This window comes from Drosophila subobscura, chromosome A, assembly GCF_008121235.1.
Source record: "Drosophila subobscura isolate 14011-0131.10 chromosome A, UCBerk_Dsub_1.0, whole genome shotgun sequence".
In the NCBI taxonomy this organism is placed as follows: domain Eukaryota; kingdom Metazoa; phylum Arthropoda; class Insecta; order Diptera; family Drosophilidae; genus Drosophila; species Drosophila subobscura.
In genome coordinates, this window is record NC_048530.1 from 573,192 (window position 1) to 592,255 (window position 19,064).

The 19,064-nt window shown below is 43.5% G+C and overlaps 4 protein-coding genes across 6 annotated transcripts; all 4 read left to right on the forward strand.

The window, feature by feature from the left end:
• The first annotated feature begins 2,007 nt into the window (after positions 1-2,007).
• Positions 2,008-2,577, forward strand: LOC117892210. The gene is made up of 2 exons (XM_034798314.1): positions 2,008-2,287; positions 2,432-2,577. The coding sequence occupies exons 1-2, from the start codon at positions 2,077-2,079 to the stop codon at positions 2,575-2,577; spliced, it is 357 nt and encodes a 118-aa protein (XP_034654205.1). The 5' UTR covers positions 2,008-2,076.
• Positions 2,578-2,825: 248 nt separating this feature from the next.
• Positions 2,826-12,498, forward strand: LOC117901014 (signal transducer and activator of transcription C-like). Of its 2 annotated transcripts, XM_034811625.1 has the most exons (6): positions 2,826-3,042; positions 3,111-3,578; positions 3,632-3,733; positions 3,788-3,889; positions 3,966-4,029; positions 12,421-12,498. In XM_034811625.1, exons 1-6 carry the CDS (start codon positions 2,902-2,904, stop codon positions 12,423-12,425), a joined length of 882 nt encoding a protein of 293 aa, XP_034667516.1. In that variant the 5' UTR covers positions 2,826-2,901; the 3' UTR covers positions 12,426-12,498. The 2 variants fall into 2 exon arrangements, with proteins under 2 accessions (XP_034667516.1, XP_034667507.1); XM_034811616.1 differs by lacking the exon at positions 12,421-12,498 and having other exon boundaries at positions 3,966-4,107.
• LOC117901031 (signal transducer and activator of transcription C-like) lies at positions 11,202-12,498 on the forward strand. 2 transcript variants are annotated; one of them, XM_034811636.1, is made up of 5 exons: positions 11,202-11,454; positions 11,524-11,991; positions 12,045-12,146; positions 12,201-12,302; positions 12,380-12,498. In XM_034811636.1, exons 1-3 carry the CDS (start codon positions 11,314-11,316, stop codon positions 12,084-12,086), a joined length of 651 nt encoding a protein of 216 aa, XP_034667527.1. In that variant the 5' UTR covers positions 11,202-11,313; the 3' UTR covers positions 12,087-12,146; positions 12,201-12,302; positions 12,380-12,498. The 2 variants fall into 2 exon arrangements, with proteins under 2 accessions (XP_034667527.1, XP_034667536.1); XM_034811645.1 differs by having other exon boundaries at positions 11,524-11,988.
• Positions 12,499-15,231: 2,733 nt separating this feature from the next.
• LOC117902670 (signal transducer and activator of transcription C-like) lies at positions 15,232-17,281 on the forward strand. The gene is made up of 6 exons (XM_034814202.1): positions 15,232-15,417; positions 15,562-16,171; positions 16,240-16,707; positions 16,761-16,862; positions 16,917-17,018; positions 17,096-17,281. The coding sequence occupies exons 2-6, from the start codon at positions 16,031-16,033 to the stop codon at positions 17,225-17,227; spliced, it is 945 nt and encodes a 314-aa protein (XP_034670093.1). The 5' UTR covers positions 15,232-15,417; positions 15,562-16,030; the 3' UTR covers positions 17,228-17,281.
• The last annotated feature ends 1,783 nt before the right edge of the window (positions 17,282-19,064 follow it).

The following is a 19,064-nucleotide window of genomic DNA, read 5'->3' on the forward strand; positions in this document are numbered from 1 at the left end:
AACTATAAAGGAGGTCTCGTCGGCAAAAACTAGGGAAACTTGCGAGTGAAAAGTGCGAGTGAAAAGTGCGAGTGAAAGGGCTCTCGTTGTAACCTTCCGCATTGACAAGCACACGAGCACTGAAAATTGGGGAAACTAGCGAGTAACTCTGCCACCGACGAGATCTCCTTTATAGTTGCTTCATGGGCAGAGCCAGCGGCAGACGGCCAGTGTGCGGCCACTGCGCGAAGCAGAGTGTGAATGAGAGAATGTGCAAAAAACAAATATAAGCTGCGGAACGGGGTGGGTTTGGCCACTGCTAATTAATTTCTTCATTGTGGCTATAATAAAGCTCCAATAATGCCCCAAAACGGAATGGCGTTTTTAGTTTCTGCTATCTTGAAAATTGTATATTTGGGAGGTTTTCGCCCTTTTGCGGAGGCGGAAGGGGGCGTGGCTCTTTTTTGAAATACTCTTGTAACAGTGCGAGCACACAGAAGTATGGATGCAAAATTTGGTGGCTCTAGCTTTTATGGTCTCTGAGATCCAGGCGCTCAACAAAACGGACGGACAGACGGACGGACAGACAGACATGGCTCAATCGACTCGGCTATTGATGCTGATCAAGAATATATATACTTTATGGGGTCGGAGACGTTTCCTTCTGTGCGTTACATACATTCACTTTGTGCACAAATACAATATACCCTATTTACTCTTCGAGTACCGGGTATAAAAAGTGCACTAGACTTATTGTTCTTCAAAAAGTAGATGAATTAATTGAGTAACTCTGATTTTGTATTTCGTATTCGTAACAGCCTATAAGCGATTTGGAATGGATTTTACTAGGCACTGGCATACCTATAGCTCTATGGAGTTCCATGCGTATAGCAAAGCCTCTATTAGCTGTATATACACATGTAGTAGTCAGATGATGGGAAAAGAGAGAGAGAAAGAAAGGGAGAGCGTGATGGAATAGAATGTGCGGTATGTCAACAGATGGAATATTTCATTAGGAGGAAAGATGATAGACGCTATAAGAGTATAAGCTACATAGATTATTGTTTCTTATTAATGTTTAACAATGGTCAGTTTAACTGACGGTGTCCTACGAGATATGTACAAAAATTAAATGTCAATAAAAACTGATTTCCATATAAATCTGCAGCGATATTATTATCGTAATTTATTGAGAGGTAACTTATTTACATATTTATATTTTATTACGCTTGCTATAGACTTAGACCATGTAAGGAAAACTGCTCGGAAAAAAACCGAATAGGTTGGAAAAGGCTAATCTATGGTTCACTACATAAATATAAGGTTACATAATAAGTTTAAGCTGGTCAAAATTATTCGGAAAGGCCACGGCTAAATTTTATTGGCCAAAAGGGCATTTAATATTAAAAAAAATTAGTCAAAATAACTTTAAAAATTCATAAAAACTAGAACCTACATTAAAATTTATCGGGAAAAGACGTTTTCCCAAAGAGTGGGTCTTACATTGAAAAAGTAACATTTTTATTAAAGATACCGACCTAGCCCATTTGTGAGCTCTGAGAAAATTAATTTGTCGAATAAGGTGTTTTGATGCTATATCATCTAAAATTCCCATTTGTATACCCGGTACTCGAAGCGTAAATAGGGTATATTGTATTTGTGCACAAAAGAATGTGTGTAACGCACAGAAGGAAACGTCTCCGACCCCATAAAGTATATATATTCTTTATCAGCATCAATAGCCGAGTCGATTGAGCCATGTCTGTCTGTCCGTCCATCCGTCTGTCCGTCTTGTTTGTCGGCTAGTTCTCAGAGACTATAAGAGCTAGAGCCACCACTTTGGCACCAGACTGCTGTATGCTCACACTTTAACCAGTGTATTTCAAAAATGAGCCCCGCTCCCTCAAAAGGGCAAAAACCTCCCAAACCTCCTACAATTTTAAAGATAACAGAAAACTAAAAACGCCATTCCGTAGGGAATGGCCATATATATTAGATCACCAAATTGGGATCCGATTGGATCATTATTATAGCCACAATAAATCACGTCGACCAGTGCGCCTCTTCGATCGCGTCATTATCGTTCGCACCATCTACATGGTTCCAGTCGGCATCAAAGGCACTGTCATTGGCGTACACCCTGTCACCGATCCCAATCCTGTTCGGCTAGAGTGCGTTCATGCCATCGACACCTTCTGTGAGGTTCTCTTCGACAAGTCCATTCCCAACTGCAACGACATCCACGGCATAGCGGAGGAGCGTGTTTACAAGATACCAGAAAATGCTCTCATTGTAATTTGCTTAAATGGTGAGTAGTACATCCACCCTCTTTTATCCATAAGTGAATTTCGATAGCTACAGCCATGGCCATAGCCATGAACCTTGTTCTACCTGCTTCACTTTTGGCCCAACGAAATCGATGTCAGCTAATTCCCAAAATTCTCTCGCTTAGAAAATGGACAGAATCAGCAGTCAGAAATTCAGAAAAGGCGACAGAGCTTTCATCATTCCAACCAAACGAACGCCCCTCGTATAGAAAAAGCGAGAACAACAGAATATAAAGCTACAACGGCAGCAGCAGCACCATTAGGTGACTAGCAGCCGTTATGTTACGGCTGCAGGGTCGAACTGGAATGAAATCACGATGAAAGCTGAGATAGCCCATGAGTTTGTCAAGCCGCGGTCCGACTTGCCGTCTAAATTTGAGCAGGCCAAGTCGGCTCAAGATGGTGCACGCCATCAGCAATGTTTTTGCCAACCGGGGTCGTTCGACCTTGCAAACTAAGCCTCAAGCGGAGGACACAAAGGAAAGTTGTGGCCAGAGCTCTACTCGACTTCAGGGGAGGCAGTGTTGGCACAGTGCCGAAACCAAGCATCACATCGCCAGCGATCGCGACGCCACAAGAACAGACTCTAGCTCTCATGTCGCTTCTGGGCTTGAATAAAGAGCAGGACTCACTGCAGCAGCCACTTGGTCATGTAACTCGTATGTACCCGCAACAGCAACAGCCGCTGAAATTTCAATCACAAATAGTGGAGCGACCACTTCCTGGACAAATGCCTGTGAGTGAAATTTCAAACGTGTCTGGATACATTTTTCTTCCAATTTCAAACTCCGAATTTTGACCTAGAAACTGCCACAGCCTCCGCTCTTTTGGCAGAAGGAGGCTCAGCAGCAAAAACAGCAGGCACAACAAGCCAACCGCGTTCAGAGCCAACATTGCTTTAAATCTCTGCAGACACTGGAGGTAGATCTTCGTCAGAAAGATGCGTGTCTCGCACAGCAGCATGCTAATCACCAGAATCAAATACAACAACGGCATTCTCAACAGATGCCCCCCCATATTTCCCCAATGACTAATAACAACGGAAACCAAGCATATTATAATAAACAACTGGGGCATGAAGTCTACAATAACAGCAACCCTCGGACAACACTTGAGGAGAAACAGTATCAGGCACAACATCCCCAGCATCTGCAATATATAGTCAGTTCCAGACCTCATTATTCTTCTATAAAAGACTTTGTGCCCATACAGGCATATCGTCCCAAGATATCGCAGCGCCCTCAATCCATCGGTCAAATAGAGGCAGAAGTGGTGAGTTTATATCACAAATTTTCAAGTAATTCCAAGTTTTATATTTTTTGTAGCCGTCATCGACAACAGAAGGAGAAGTAAACTCCCGAACTAGTCCTCGGAAGGCAGTACCAGAAAAAATTACTGCTGCACTGAAACAAACGCTGAACACACAGGTAAGAATTAGAGCAATCGACAGACTAAATCTCCATAATCCCTCTTTCCTCTAGCCTTCGACATCACAAGCTGAATGTACTACCATGTTAGCTGGGAAGGTCGATTCAGGTGCAGGTGCAGAAGCAGATGCAGGTGGAGGATCCACAGCAGCCCAGGTAGTTAGAAGCACTCTCCTTAAACACTTTTTCGCCCACCTAAGCCCTTATTTGTGTCTCTTTCTTTTCTGCGCAGCTAAAGATGAAGAAACAACGAGTTCCTCGAATTGGCGCAAAATTCGATTTGGATTATATTATACATTGAACTCAAAAGACGAAGACAACGGGACACATAGAAATCACACGCAGCTCGTTGAAATAAATTATCTTAATATTAATACTTGTACATAGCACATTTCACTAATCTTACGTCACTTATAAAGAACCTCAACCCTATCCGTCCATTAGATCTTTCATGCATCGCCTAGCACCCACATTTATTTATATATAGAATGGGGAATACTACCTTTGGAAAAGGTATTCTAAACTTTGTCGGACATTTTTTTTATGTACATATATGTACATACATATATATTCTAGAACGGGATGAACAGCCGAGTTGATACACGATTTTTATTTGATGACTTATGCATATCTCTTAAACTGCAAACATAATTTTTGGCAAATAAGTAATGGTAAACCTGGTACTCAAAGAATTTAAGGGGATATCAGATTTATGTAGATGGATGTAAATGAGTACAGTGGCTCAGTCGCACAATCTGACAAGAGTTGTGTCAGTACACATGTGTTTAAACTTTAAAATTACAAAACGAGAAGGGACGCGTGAGACGCTTCCGTCGGCACTCAGTACTACATCTGTACATTAGCGGTTTTTTGTCAAATTTTAAATTTTTTCTTGATCTGTCATCTACATCCACAACACTTCTCACACCAACACGCTCCTTTAGCTCGCCCCCCTTCCCTAGACCCACACACCGCAGACTCACGGCAGAGGCACAGCCATGAAGAAACTATAAAGGAGGTCTCGTCGGCAAAAACTAGGGAAACTTGCGAGTGAAAAGTGCGAGTGAAAAGTGCGAGTGAAAGGGCTCTCGTTGTAACCTTCCGCATTGACAAGCACACGAGCACTGAAAATTGGGGAAACTAGCGAGTAACTCTGCCACCGACGAGATCTCCTTTATAGTTGCTTCATGGGCAGAGCCAGCGGCAGACGGCCAGTGTGCGGCCACTGCGCGAAGCAGAGTGTGAATGAGAGAATGTGCAAAAAACTAATATAAGCTGCGGGACGGGGTGGGTTTAGCCACGGCTATGGCAGAGGCGGAGGAACGGCAGGGGCAGACGCCACACACTGCGCGAAGCAAATATAAGCTGCGGAACGGGGTGGGTTTGGCCACTGCTAATTAATTTCTTCATTGTGGCTATAATAAAGCTCCAATAATGCCCCAAAACGGAATGGCGTTTTTAGTATCTGCTATCTTGAAAATTGTATATTTGGGAGGTTTTCGCCCTTTTGCGGAGGCGGAAGGGGGCGTGGCTCTTTTTTGAAATACTCTTGTAACAGTGCGAGCACACAGAAGTATGGATGCAAAATTTGGTGGCTCTAGCTTTTATGGTCTCTGAGATCCAGGCGCTCAACAAAACGGACGGACAGACGGACGGACAGACAGACATGGCTCAATCGACTCGGCTATTGATGCTGATCAAGAATATATATACTTTATGGGGTCGGAGACGTTTCCTTCTGTGCGTTACATACATTCACTTTGTGCACAAATACAATATACCCTATTTACTCTTCGAGTACCGGGTATAAAAAGTGCACTAGACTTATTGTTCTTCTGTGGATTAGCGACAAAGGACTACAACCTAATTGTAGCCCAAACGGAAGGTAAAATAAGAACCTGCATATTAGCAAGAAAGCACTTAAATATCTTTCTGCTCCACAACTTTAGCAACGGCGACAACACGGCGGCCAGCCTAGAGCTACAAGGGACACGCCTGAACCTGGTGTCGTCCTACATGGCTCATGAGGAAAGCGATCCTCCCAGTGACCTCGTTCGCAAGATTGTCAGCGATAGCGAGAGGTCGGACACAAGCCTACTAATAGGCTGCGATGCCAACGCTCACCACACCCAATGGGGAGCTCGGATACAAATGTAAGGGGTGAGTCACTTTTTAGCTTCATCCTTAACTCCAACCTATTTATTGGAAATCGGGGTAATGACCCCACTTTCATTATAAAACCGCCAAGAGGTTATTGACCTCACTCTGTTATCTCACAAACTGTTAGACACTATAAAAGTTGGAGAGTCCTAGAGGACCACTCCTTCTCCGACCACAGGTACATCGAGACAACCCTATCGCTCGAAAGCACCATACCCACTAGCTATGTAAACCCAAGAAAACCAACTGGGATACGTATAGCGCAAAAATGGAGGAATTACTCCCCTAGCCCCAAAATGCCCGGATACACAAGACGATCTTAATCGTCTTGTGGACAATTTCACGGAAGCTTGCAATAAGGCCTTCATGGCAGTTTGCCCCTCGACCAAACCAAGAGGGAAAAAAGAAACCCCTGGTGGTCTAAACATATAGATACCCTCCGAAAAGACTGCAGGACTCTCTTTAACAGAGCCAAAAAAGCAGCAGCGAGGTAGCGCACTGGGAAAATTACAAAAGTAAGCTAACCCTATACAAAAAGAAACAAGGAGAGCAAAAGGGCCTCTTGGCATAAATTTTTGTCATGAAATTGAGGACACGTCAGAAGCCGCAAGGCTACGCAAGGTCCTGTCAAAAACATCCCCTCGGTGGGATATCTCAAGAGAACTGATGGTACGTGGACAAACTCTAGCGAGGACTCCCTACACATTCTTCTCGAAACTCACTTTCCTGGGTGTACGACCATCGAGCCGGCAGACACCCCAAGCAAGTGAAGGCCCGGAAACCTCGATGGGGCACATCCTCACAAAACGGAATATAAGCTGGGCAGTAAACAGCTTTAAATCCTACAAATCGCCTGGCCCGGACCAAGTCATTCCGGCTCAGCTACAAAAAGCCGGGGACGTGGCCATCAACTGGCTGCAAAGTATCTTCAGGAAGATACTGACAGTGGGAAAAATCCCCCGCGCTTGGCTAAAGGCTAAAAATAGTCTTTATACCCAAGGCAGGAAAACCCTCTCACACAACCCCAAAAGACTTCAGACCAATAAGTCTATCGTCCTTCCTTCTTAAAACCTTTGAAAGACTAGTCGGGCTGCAGCTGAGGAAAACCATTAAACCTCAGTGGCTGTCAGGCGCTCAACATGCCTACCGAAAAGGGAAATCCACGGAAACGGCACTCCATGAAGTAATCTCGGCGGTAGAGAAATCTCTTCACGTCAAAGAATACTCCCTAATCGCTTTCCTAGACATTGAGGGAGCTTTTAACAACGTCATACCGGGAGCCATCACAGAGGCACTGACTGACCTGGGGGTGGATCGTCACTTGGTGATGCTCATAGATCAATTGCTCACATGCAGGACAGTGACATCATCAATGGGATCGTCCACTCAGTCAAGGTATGTCAACAGAGGCACCCCGCAAGGCGGTGTCCTGTCTCCCCTTCTATGGAACATAGCCGTCAATAAGATCTTGTGTGACTTGGAAGGGGAGGGCTGCAAGGTGGTAGCATACGCGGACGACGTTGCCATTATCTTCTCGGGAAAATTCCCTCAAACACTCTGCGAACTAATGACCGCAAAGCTCGCACGATTGTCAGAATGGACAAAGTCGCGTGGACTGGGAATTAATCCCTCTAAAACGGAACTTGTGTTGTTTACAAACAAATACAAAATCCCGCCCCTCAACCCCCCAATACTAAACGGATGCAGGCTCTCCTTCAGCGACAGTGCCAGTTACTTAGGGTTGGTAATTGATAAAAAGCTCAGCTGGAACCTAAGCATCAAAGACAGAGTGAAGAAGGCTACGATAGCCCTCTACACTTGCAAGAAGGCCATTGGGCTAAAATGGGGCATGAACCCAAGAATAGTCCAATGGATCTACCTAGCAATAGTTAGACCAATACTGCTCTACGGAGTCACAGTGTGGTGGACTGCCCTATCGAAGGGGACCATCACAAAACAACTAAGCAAGGTGCAGCGAACTGCAGCCTTAAGCATCAGTGGAGCTCTGAGCACAACGCCAACGGATGCGCTAAATGCTATACTTTGCCTGCAGAGCCCTGACCTTGCAGGCAAGGAGCAGGCAGAAATGGCAGCAATCCGTCTCAGAGACTCCGACCAATGGGTGTCACATCGCACCGGCCATGCATCCATCCTAAATGGAAACAACATCGTCCCTGCAAAAACGGACTACTGCGTTCCGAGGGAGTATACAGATACCCCCTTTGAGACAATCATCCCTCACAGAAACGACTGGCTTGAGGGACCGCCTGGTCCAAAGGAAGCCATTCAAATTTTTTACTGATGGCTCAAAGCTTGACAACAAGGTCGGAGGAGGAATATACTCCGAACTGCTGAATATAAGCTACCCTTCAGGCTCCCGGATCACTGCAGTGTCTTCCAAGCGGAGGTCATAGCGATCAAGGAAGCTCTGAGCTGTCTTCAGGAACTAACCCCTGAAGCGACTTACATAAACATCTACAGTGATAGCCAAGCTGCAATCAAATCATTGAATGCGATAACGACAAGCTCGGCCACAGTTGCGAACTGTCGCAAATCTCTTCACGAGATGGCTTATCAGTTCGTCATCAGCCTAATATGGGTCCCGGGCCACCAGGACATTGAAGGCAACTGTATAGCAGATGAGCTGGCCAGAGCTGGAACAACAATCCCCCTTCTCAATGATAAGGAGGATATTCGTATGCCAATGGCCACCTGCAAGCTCAGAATAAAAGAACATTTTAAGAAACTTACAAATGACAGATGGCAAACTGTGCCACTATGTCGCATAACTCGGCAAACATGGCCTAACATAAATAGGAAGCGCACCGATGAGCTCTGCAAACTCAGTAGGAGTAGGTGCAGCTCAGTCATACGCCCCCTTACGGGACACTGGCTCATAGGCACACATGCAAACAGGCTGGGAGCCCCTTATAACGATTTCTGTCGAAGCTGTAGAGATGAGGACGAGGAGGAGACTGTGGAACACCTTTTCTGCTCCTGCCCGGCTCTCAGTAGAAGGAGACTCCAATACTTGGGCTCTCCTTTTCTAAATGACATTTCGGACATGTCTACAATAAGTCCCAGACGGATCGCTGGCTTCATAAGGGCATCCGGATGGGATAATGGATAAAATAGGGTCTCACGGGAGAGAAGGGAGCGAGACATGCGGTATCACAATGGGCCGAAACCGGCCTAAGTGTGTCGGGTCTCTGACAATCCCCGACAGCCGCCTCAACCTAACCTAACCTATTGTTCTTCAAAAAGTAGATGAATTAATTGAGTAACTCTGATTTTGTATTTCGTATTCGTAACAGCCTATAAGCGATTTGGAATGGATTTTACTAGGCACTGGCATACCTATAGCTCTATGGAGTTCCATGCGTATAGCAAAGCCTCTATTAGCTGTATATACACATGTAGTAGTCAGATGATGGGAAAAGAGAGAGAGAAAGAAAGGGAGAGCGTGATGGAATAGAATGTGCGGTATGTCAACAGATGGAATATTTCATTAGGAGGAAAGATGATAGACGCTATAAGAGTATAAGCTACATAGATTATTGTTTCTTATTAATGTTTAACAATGGTCAGTTTAACTGACGGTGTCCTACGAGATATGTACAAAAATTAAATGTCAATAAAAAAACTGATTTCCATATAATTATGCAGCGATATTATTATCGTAATTTATTGAGAGGTAACTTATTTACATATTTATATTTTATTACGCTTGCTATAGACTTAGACCATGTAAGGAAAACTGCTCGGAAAATAGCCGAATAGGTTGGAAAAAGGCTAATCTATGGTTCACTACATAAATATAAGGTTCCATAATAAGTTTAAGCTGGTCAAAATTATTCGGAAAGGCCACGGCTAAATTTTATAGGCCAAAAGGGCATTTAATATTAAAAAAAATTAGTCAAAATAACTTTAAAAATTCATAAAAACTAGAACCTACATTAAAATTTATCGGGAAAAGACGTTTTCCCAAAGAGTGGGTCTTACATTGAAAAAGTAACATTTTTATTAAAGATACCGACCTAGCCCATTTGTGAGCTCTGAGAAAATTAATTTGTCGAATAAGGTGTTTTGATGCTATATCATCTAAAATTCCCATTTGTATACCCGGTACTCGAAGCGTAAATAGGGTATATTGTATTTGTGCACAAAAGAATGTATGTAACGCACAGAAGGAAACGTCTCCGACCCCATAAAGTATATATATTCTTTATCAGCATCAATAGCCGAGTCGATTGAGCCATGTCTGTCTGTCCGTCCGTCCGTCTGTCCGTCTTGTTTGTCGGCTAGTTCTCAGAGACTATAAGAGCTAGAGCCACCACTTTGGCACCAGACTGCTGTATGTTCACACTGAAACCAGTGTATTTAAAAAATGAGCCCCGCCCCCTCAAAAGGGCAAAAACCTCCCAAACCTCCTACAATTTTAAAGATAACAGAAAACTAAAAACGCCATTCCGTAGGGAATGGCCATATATATTAGATCACCAAATTGGGATCCGATTGGATCATTATTATAGCCATAATAAATCACGTCGACCAGTGCGCCTCTTCGATCGCGTCATTATCGTTCGCACCATCTACATGGTTCCAGTCGGCATCAAAGGCACCGTCATTGGCGTACACCCTGTCACCGATCCCAATCCTGTTCGGCTAGAGTGCGTTCATGCCATCGACACCTTCTGTGAGGTTCTCTTCGACAAGTCCATTCCCAACTGCAACGACATCCACGGCATAGCGGAGGAGCGTGTTTACAAGATACCAGAAAATGCTCTCATTGTAATTTGCTTAAATGGTGAGTAGTACATCCACCCTCTTTTATCCATAAGTGAATTTCGATAGCTACAGCCATGGCCATAGCCATGAACCTTGTTCTACCTGCTTCACTTTTGGCCCAACGAAATCGATGTCAGCTAATTCCCAAAATTCTCTCGCTTAGAAAATGGACAGAATCAGCAGTCAGAAATTCAGAAAAGGCGACAGAGCTTTCATCATTCCAACCAAACGAACGCCCCTCGTATAGAAAAGCGAGAAAAACAGAATATAAAGCTACAACGGCAGCAGCAGCACCCACAGGTGACTAGCAGCCGTTATGTTACGGCTGCAGGGTCGAACTGGAATGAAATCACGATGAAAGCTGAGATAGCCCATGAGTTTGTCAAGCCGCGGTCCGACTTCCCGTCTAAATTTGAGCAGGCCAAGTCGGCTCAAGATGGTGCACGCCATCAGCAATGTTTTTGCCAACCGGGGTCGTTCGACCTTGCAAACTAAGCCTCAAGCGGAGGACACAAAAGGAAAGTTGTGGCCAGAGCTCTACTCGACTTCAGGGAGGCAGTGTTGGCACAGTGCCGAAACCAAGCATCACATCGCCAGCGATCGCGACGCCACAAGAACAGACTCTAGCTCTCATGTCGCTTCTGGGCTTGAATAAAGAGCAGGACTCACTGCAGCAGCCACTTGGTCATGTAACTCGTATGTACCCGCAACAGCAACAGCCGCTGAAATTTCAATCACAAATAGTGGAGCGACCACTTCCTGGACAAATGCCTGTGGAGTGAAATTTCAAACGTGTCTGGATACATTTTTCTTCCAATTTCAAACTCCGAATTTTGACCTAGAAACTGCCACAGCCTCCGCTCTTTTGGCAGAAGGAGGCTCAGCAGCAAAAACAGCAGGCACAACAAGCCAACCGCGTTCAGAGCCAACATTGCTTTAAATCTCTGCAGACACTGGAGGTAGATCTTCGTCAGAAAGATGCGTGTCTCGCACAGCAGCATGCTAATCACCAGAATCAAATACAACAACGGCATTCTCAACAGATGCCCCCCCATATTTCCCCAATGACTAATAACAACGGAAACCAAGCATATTATAATAAACAACTGGGGCATGAAGTCTACAATAACAGCAACCCTCTGACAACACTTGAGCAGAAACAGTATCAGGCACAACATCCCCAGCATCTGCAATATATAGTCAGTTCCAGACCTCATTATTCTTCTATAAAAGACTTTGTGCCCATACAGGCATATCGTCCCAAGATATCGCAGCGCCCTCAATCCATCGGTCAAATAGAGGCAGAAGTGGTGAGTTTATATCACAAATTTTCAAGTAATTCCAAGTTTTATATTTTTCGTAGCCGTCATCGACAACAGAAGGAGAAGTAAACTCCCCGAACTAGTCCTCGGAAGGCAGTACCAAAAAAATTACTGCTGCACTGAAACAAACGCTGAACACACAGGTAAGAATTAGAGCAATCGACAGACTAAATCTCCATAATCCCTCTTTCCTCTAGCCTTCGACATCACAAGCTGAATGTACTACCATGTTAGCTGGGAAGGTCGATTCAGGTGCAGGTGCAGATGCAGATGCAGGTGGAGGATCCACAGCAGCCCAGGTAGTTAGAAGCACTCTCCTTAAACACTTTTTCGCCCACTTAAGCCCTTATTATGTGTCTCTTTCTTTTCTGCGCAGCTAAAGATGAAGAAACAACGAGTTCCTCGATTATATTATACATTGAACTCAAAAGACGAAGACAACGGGACACATAGAAATCACACGCAGCTCGTTGAAATAAATTATCTTAATATTAATACTTGTACATAGCACATTTCACTAATCTTACGTCACTTATAAAGAACCTCAACCCTATCCGTCCATTAGATCTTTCATGCATCGCCTAGCACCCACATTTATTTATATAGAATGGGGGAATACTACCTTTTGGAAAAGGTATTCTAAACTTTGTCGGACATTTTTAACGCACATATGTACATATATGTACATACATATATATTCTAGAACGGGATGAACAGCCGAGTTGATACACAATTTTTATTTGATGACTTATGCATATCTCTTAAACTGCAAACATAATTTTTGGCAAATAATTAATGGTAAACCTGGTACTCAAAGAATTTAAGGGGATATCAGATTTATGTAGATGGATGTAAATGAGTACAGTGGCTCAGTCGCACAATCTGACAAGAGTTGTGTCAGTACACATGTGTTTAAACTTTAAAATTACAAAACGAGAAGGGACGTGTGAGACGCTTCCGTCGGCACTCAGTACTAAATCTGTACATTAGCGGTTATTTGTCAAATTTTAAATTTTTTCTTGATCTGTCATCTACATCTACAACACTTCTCACACCAACACGCTCCTTTAGCTCGCCCCCCTTCCCTAGACCCACACACCGCAGACTCACGGCAGAGGCACAGCCATGAAGAAACTATAAAGGAGGTCTCGTCGGCAAAAACTAGGGAAACTTGCGAGTGAAAAGTGCGAGTGAAAGGGCTCTCGCTGTAACTTTCCGCATTGACAAGCACACGAGCACTGAAAATTGGGGAAAGTAGCGAGTAACTCTGCCACCGACGAGATCTCCTTTATAGTTGCTTCATGGGCAGAGCCCGCGCAGACGGCCAGTGTGCGGCCACTGCGCGAAGCAGAGTGTGAATGAGAGAATGTGCAAAAAACAAATATAAGCTGCGGGACGGGGTGGGTTTAGCCACGGCTATGGCAGAGGCGGAGGAACGGCAGGGGCTAATTAATTTCTTCATTGTGGCTATAATAAAGCTCCAATAATGCCCCAAAACGGAATGGCGTTTTTAGTTTCTGCTATCTTGAAAATTGTAGATTTGGGAGGTTTTCGCCCTTTTGCGGAGGCGGAAGGGGGCGTGGCTCTTTTTTGAAATACTCTTGTAACAGTGTGAGCACACAGAAGTATGGATGCAAAATTTGGTGGCTCTAGCTTTTATGGTCTCTGAGATCCAGGCGCTCAACAAAACGGACGGACAGACAGACATGGCTCAATCGACTCGGCTATTGATGCTGATCAAGAATATATATACTTTATGGGGTCGGAGACGTTTCCTTCTGTGCGTTACATACATTCACTTTGTGCACAAATACAATATACCCTATTTACTCTTCGAGTACCGGGTATAAAAAGTGCACTAGACTTATTGTTCTTCAAAAAGTAGATGAATTAATTGAGTAACTCTGATTTTGTATTTCGTATTCGTAACAGCCTATAAGCGATTTGGAATGGATTTTACTAGGCACTGGCATACCTATAGCTCTATGGAGTTCCATGCGTATAGCAAAGCCTCTATTAGCTGTATATACACATGTAGTAGTCAGATGATGGGAAAAGAGAGAGAGAAAGAAAGGGAGAGCGTGATGGAATAGAATGTGCGGTATGTCAACAGATGGAATATTTCATTAGGAGGAAGGATGATAGAAGCTATAAGAGTATAAGCTACATAGATTATTGTTTCTTATTAATGTTTAACAATGGTCAGTTTAACTGACGGTGTCCTACGAGATATGTACAAAAATTAAATGTCAATAAAACTGATTTCCATATAATTATGCAGCGATATTATTATCGTAATTTATTGAGAGGTAACTTATTTACATATTTATATTTTATTACGCTTGCTATAGACTTAGACCATGTAAGGAAAACTGCTCGGAAAATCGCCGAATAGGTTGGAAAAGGCTAATCTATGGTTCACTACATAAATATAAGGTTCCATAATAAGTTTAAGCTGGTCAAAATTATTCGAAAGGCCACGGCTAAATTTTATAGGCCAAAAGGGCATTTAATATTAAAAAAAATTAGTCAAAATAACTTTAAAAATTCATAAAAACTAGAACCTACATTAAAATTTATCGGGAAAAGACGTTTTCCCAAAGAGTGGGTCTTACATTGAAAAAGTAACATTTTTATTAAAGATACCGACCTAGCCCATTTGTGAGCTCTGAGAAAATAAATTTGTCGAATAAGATGTTTTGATGCTATATCATCTAAAATTCCCATTTGTATACCCGGTACTCGAAGCGTAAATAGGGTATATTGTATTTGTGCACAAAAGAATGTGTGTAACGCACAGAAGGAAACGTCTCCGACCCCATAAAGTATATATATTCTTTATCAGCATCAATAGCCGAGTCGATTGAGCCATGTCTGTCTGTCCGTCCGTCCGTCTGTCTTGTTTGTCGGCTAGTTCTCAGAGACTATAAGAGCTAGAGCCACCACTTTGGCACCAGACTGCTGTATGCTCACACTGAAACCAGTGTATTTAAAAAATGAGCCCCGCCCCCTCAAAAGGGCAAAAACCTCCCAAACCTCCTACAATTTTAAAGATAACAGAAAACTAAAAACGCCATTCCGTAGGGAATGACCATATCTATTAGATAACCAAATTGGGATCCGATTGGATCATTATTATAGCCACAATATATCATGTCGACCTGTGCGCCTCTTCGATCGCGTCATTATCGTTCGCACCATCTACATGGTTCCAGTCGGCATCAAAGGCACCGTCATTGGCGTACACTGTCACCGATCCCAATCCTGTTCGGCTAGAGTGCGTTCATGCCATCGACACCTTCTGTGAGGTTCTCTTCGACAAGTCCATTCCCAACTGCAACGACATCCACGGCATAGCGGAGGAGCGTGTTTACAAGATACCAGAAAATGCTCTCATTGTAATTTGCTTAAATGGTGAGTAGTACATCCACCCTCTTTTATCCATAAGTGAATTTCGATAGCTACAGCCATGGCCATAGCCATGAACCTTGTTCTACCTGCTTCACTTTTGGCCCAACGAAATCGATGTCAGCTAATTCCCAAAATTCTCTCGCTTAGAAAATGGACAGAATCAGCAGTCAGAAATTCAGAAAAGGCGACAGAGCTTTCATCATTCCAACCAAACGAACGCCCCTCGTATAGAAAAGCGAGAACAACAGAATATAAAGCTACAACGGCAGCAGCAGCACCCACAGGTGACTAGCAGCCGTTATGTTACGGCTGCAGGGTCGAACTGGAATGAAATCACGATGAAAGCTGAGATAGCCCATGAGTTGTCAAGCCGCGGTCCGACTTCCCGTCTAAATTTGAGCAGGCCAAGTCGGCTCAAGATGGTGCACGCCATCAGCAATGTTTTTTTGCCAACCGGGGTCGTTCGACCTTGCAAACTAAGCCTCAAGCGGAGGACACAAAGGAAAGTTGTGGCCAGAGCTCTACTCGACTTCAGGGAGGCAGTGTTGGCACAGTGCCGAAACCAAGCATCACATCGCCAGCGATCGCGACGCCACAAGAACAGACTCTAGCTCTCATGTCGCTTCTGGGCTTGAATAAAGAGCAGGACTCACTGCAGCAGCCACTTGGTCATGTAACTCGTATGTACCCGCAACAGCAACAGCCGCTGAAATTTCAATCACAAATAGTGGAGCGACCACTTCCTGGACAAATGCCTGTGAGTGAAATTTCAAACGTGTCTGGATACATTTTTCTTCCAATTTCAAACTCTGAATTTTGACCTAGAAACTGCCACAGCCTCCGCTCTTTTGGCAGAAGGAGGCTCAGCAGCAAAAACAGCAGGCACAACAAGCCAACCGCGTTCAGAGCCAACATTGCTTTAAATCTCTGCAGACACTGGAGGTAGATCTTCGTCAGAAAGATGCGTGTCTCGCACAGCAGCATGCTAATCACCAGAATCAAATACAACAACGGCATTCTCAACAGATGCCCCCCCATATTTCCCCAATGACTAATAACAACGGAAACCAAGCATATTATAATAAACAACTGGGGCATGAAGTCTACAATAACAGCAACCCTCTGACAACACTTGAGCAGAAACAGTATCAGGCACAACATCCCCAGCATCTGCAATATATAGTCAGTTCCAGACCTCATTATTCTTCTATAAAAGACTTTGTGCCCATACAGGCATATCGTCCCAAGATATCGCAGCGCCCTCAATCCATCGGTCAAATAGAGGCAGAAGTGGTGAGTTTATATCACAAATTTTCAAGTAATTCCAAGTTTTATATTTTTCGTAGCCGTCATCGACAACAGAAGGAGAAGTAAAATCCCGAACTAGTCCTCGGAAGGCAGTACCAGAAAAAATTACTGCTGCACTGAAACAAACGCTGAACACACAGGTAAGAATTAGAGCAATCGACAGACTAAATCTCCATAATCCCTCTTTCCTCTAGCCTTCGACATCACAAGCTGAATGTACTACCATGTTAGCTGGGAAGGTCGATTCAGGTGCAGGTGCAGATGCAGATGCAGGTGGAGGATCCACAGCAGCCCAGGTAGTTAGAAGCACTCTCCTTAAACACTTTTTCGCCCACTTAAGCCCTTATTATGTGTCTCTTTCTTTTCTGCGCAGCTAAAGATGAAGAAACAACGAGTTCCTCGATTATATTATACATTGAACTCAAAAGACGAAGACAACGGGACACATAGAAATCACACGCAGCTCGTTGAAATAAATTATCTTAATATTAATACTTGTACATAGCACATTTCACTAATCTTACGTCACTTATAAAGAACCTCAACCCTATCCGTCCATTAGATCTTTCATGCATCGCCTAGCACCCACATTTATTTATATGGAATGGGGGAATACTACCTTTTGGAAAAGGTATTCTAAACTTTGTCGGACATTTTTTAACGCACATATGTACATATATGTACATACATATATATTCTAGAACGGGATGAACAGCCGAGTTGATACACGATTTTTATTTGATGACTTATGCATATCTCTTAAACTGCAAACATAATTTTTGGCAAATAATTAATGGTAAACCTGGTACTCAAAGAATTTAAGGGGATATCAGATTTATGTAGATGGATGTAAATGAGTACAGTGGCTCAGTCGCACAATCTGACAAGAGTTGTGTCAGTACACATGTGTTTAAACTTTAAAATTACAAAACGAGAAGGGACGCGTGAGACGCTTCCGTCGGCACTCAGTACTACATCTGTACATTAGCGGTTTTTTGTCAAATTTTAAATTTTTTCTTGATCTGTCATCTACATCCACAACACTTCTCACACCAACACGCTCCTTTAGCTCGCCCCCCTTCCCTAGACCCACACACCGCAGACTCACGGCAGAGGCACAGCCATGAAGAAACTATAAAGGAGGTCTCGTCGGCAAAAACTAGGGAAACTTGCGAGTGAAAAGTGCGAGTGAAAAGTGCGAGTGAAAAGTGCGAGTGAAAGGGCTCTCGCTGTAACCTTCCGCATTGACAAGCACACGAGCACTGAAAATTGGGGAAAGTAGCGAGTAACTCTGCCACCGACGAGATCTCCTTTATAGTTGCTTCATGGGCAGAGCCAGCGGCAGACGGCCAGTGTACGGCCACTGCGCGAAGCAGAGTGTGAATGAGAGAATGTGCAAAAAACAAATATAAGCTGCGGGACGGGTGGGTTTAGCCACGGCTATGGCAGAGGCGGAGGAACGGCAGGGGCTAATTAATTTCTTCATTGTGGCTATAATAAAGCTCCAATAATGCCCCAAAACGGAATGGCGTTTTTAGTTTTCTGCTATCTTGAAAATTGTAGATTTGGGAGGTTTTCGCCCTTTTGCGGAGGCGGAAGGGGGCGTGGCTCTTTTTTGAAATACTCTTGTAACAGTGTGAGCACACAGAAGTATGGATGCAAAATTTGGTGGCTCTAGCTTTTATGGTCTCTGAGATCCAGGCGCTCAACAAAACGGACGGACAGACAGACATGGCTCAATCGACTCGGCTATTGATGCTGATCAAGAATATATATACTTTATGGGGTCGGAGACGTTTCCTTCTGTGCGTTACATACATTCACTTTGTGCACAAATACAATATACCCTATTTACTCTTCGAGTACCGGGTATAAAAAGTGCACTAGACTTATTGTTCTTCAAAAAGTAGTTGAATTAATTGAGTAACTCTGATTTTGTATTTCGTATTCGTAACAGCCTATAAGCGATTTGGAATGGATTTTACTAGGCACTGGCATACCTATAGCTCTATGGAGTTCCATGCGTATAGCAAAGCCTCTATTAGCTGTATATACACATGTAGTAGTCAGATGATGGGAAAAGAGAGAGAGAAAGAAAGGGAGAGCGTGATGGAATAGAATGTGCGGTATGTCAACAGATGGAATATTTCATTAGGAGGAAGGATGATAGAAGCTATAAGAGTATAAGCTACATAGATTATTGTTTCTTATTAATGTTTAACAATGGTCAGTTTAACTGACGGTGTCCTACGAGATATGTACAAAAATTAAATGTCAATAAAAACTGATTTCCATATAATTATGCAGCGATATTATTATCGTAATTTATTGAGAGGTAACTT

Coding starts and splice junctions, on each gene's coding strand:
- LOC117901031 (XM_034811636.1), top strand. CDS start 11,314: ATGTCGCTTCTGGGCTTGAATAAAGAGCAGGACTCACTGCAGCAGCCA. Junction 11,455..11,523: donor CACTTCCTGGACAAATGCCT/GTGGAGTGAAAT, acceptor ATTTTGACCTAG/AAACTGCCACAGCCTCCGCT. Junction 11,992..12,044: donor GTCAAATAGAGGCAGAAGTG/GTGAGTTTATAT, acceptor TATTTTTCGTAG/CCGTCATCGACAACAGAAGG.
- LOC117892210 (XM_034798314.1), top strand. CDS start 2,077: ATGGTTCCAGTCGGCATCAAAGGCACTGTCATTGGCGTACACCCTGTC. Junction 2,288..2,431: donor CATTGTAATTTGCTTAAATG/GTGAGTAGTACA, acceptor TCTCTCGCTTAG/AAAATGGACAGAATCAGCAG.
- LOC117901014 (XM_034811625.1), top strand. CDS start 2,902: ATGTCGCTTCTGGGCTTGAATAAAGAGCAGGACTCACTGCAGCAGCCA. Junction 3,734..3,787: donor AACAAACGCTGAACACACAG/GTAAGAATTAGA, acceptor TCTTTCCTCTAG/CCTTCGACATCACAAGCTGA. Junction 3,890..3,965: donor GAGGATCCACAGCAGCCCAG/GTAGTTAGAAGC, acceptor TTTTCTGCGCAG/CTAAAGATGAAGAAACAACG.
- LOC117902670 (XM_034814202.1), top strand. CDS start 16,031: ATGTCGCTTCTGGGCTTGAATAAAGAGCAGGACTCACTGCAGCAGCCA. Junction 16,708..16,760: donor GTCAAATAGAGGCAGAAGTG/GTGAGTTTATAT, acceptor TATTTTTCGTAG/CCGTCATCGACAACAGAAGG. Junction 16,863..16,916: donor AACAAACGCTGAACACACAG/GTAAGAATTAGA, acceptor TCTTTCCTCTAG/CCTTCGACATCACAAGCTGA.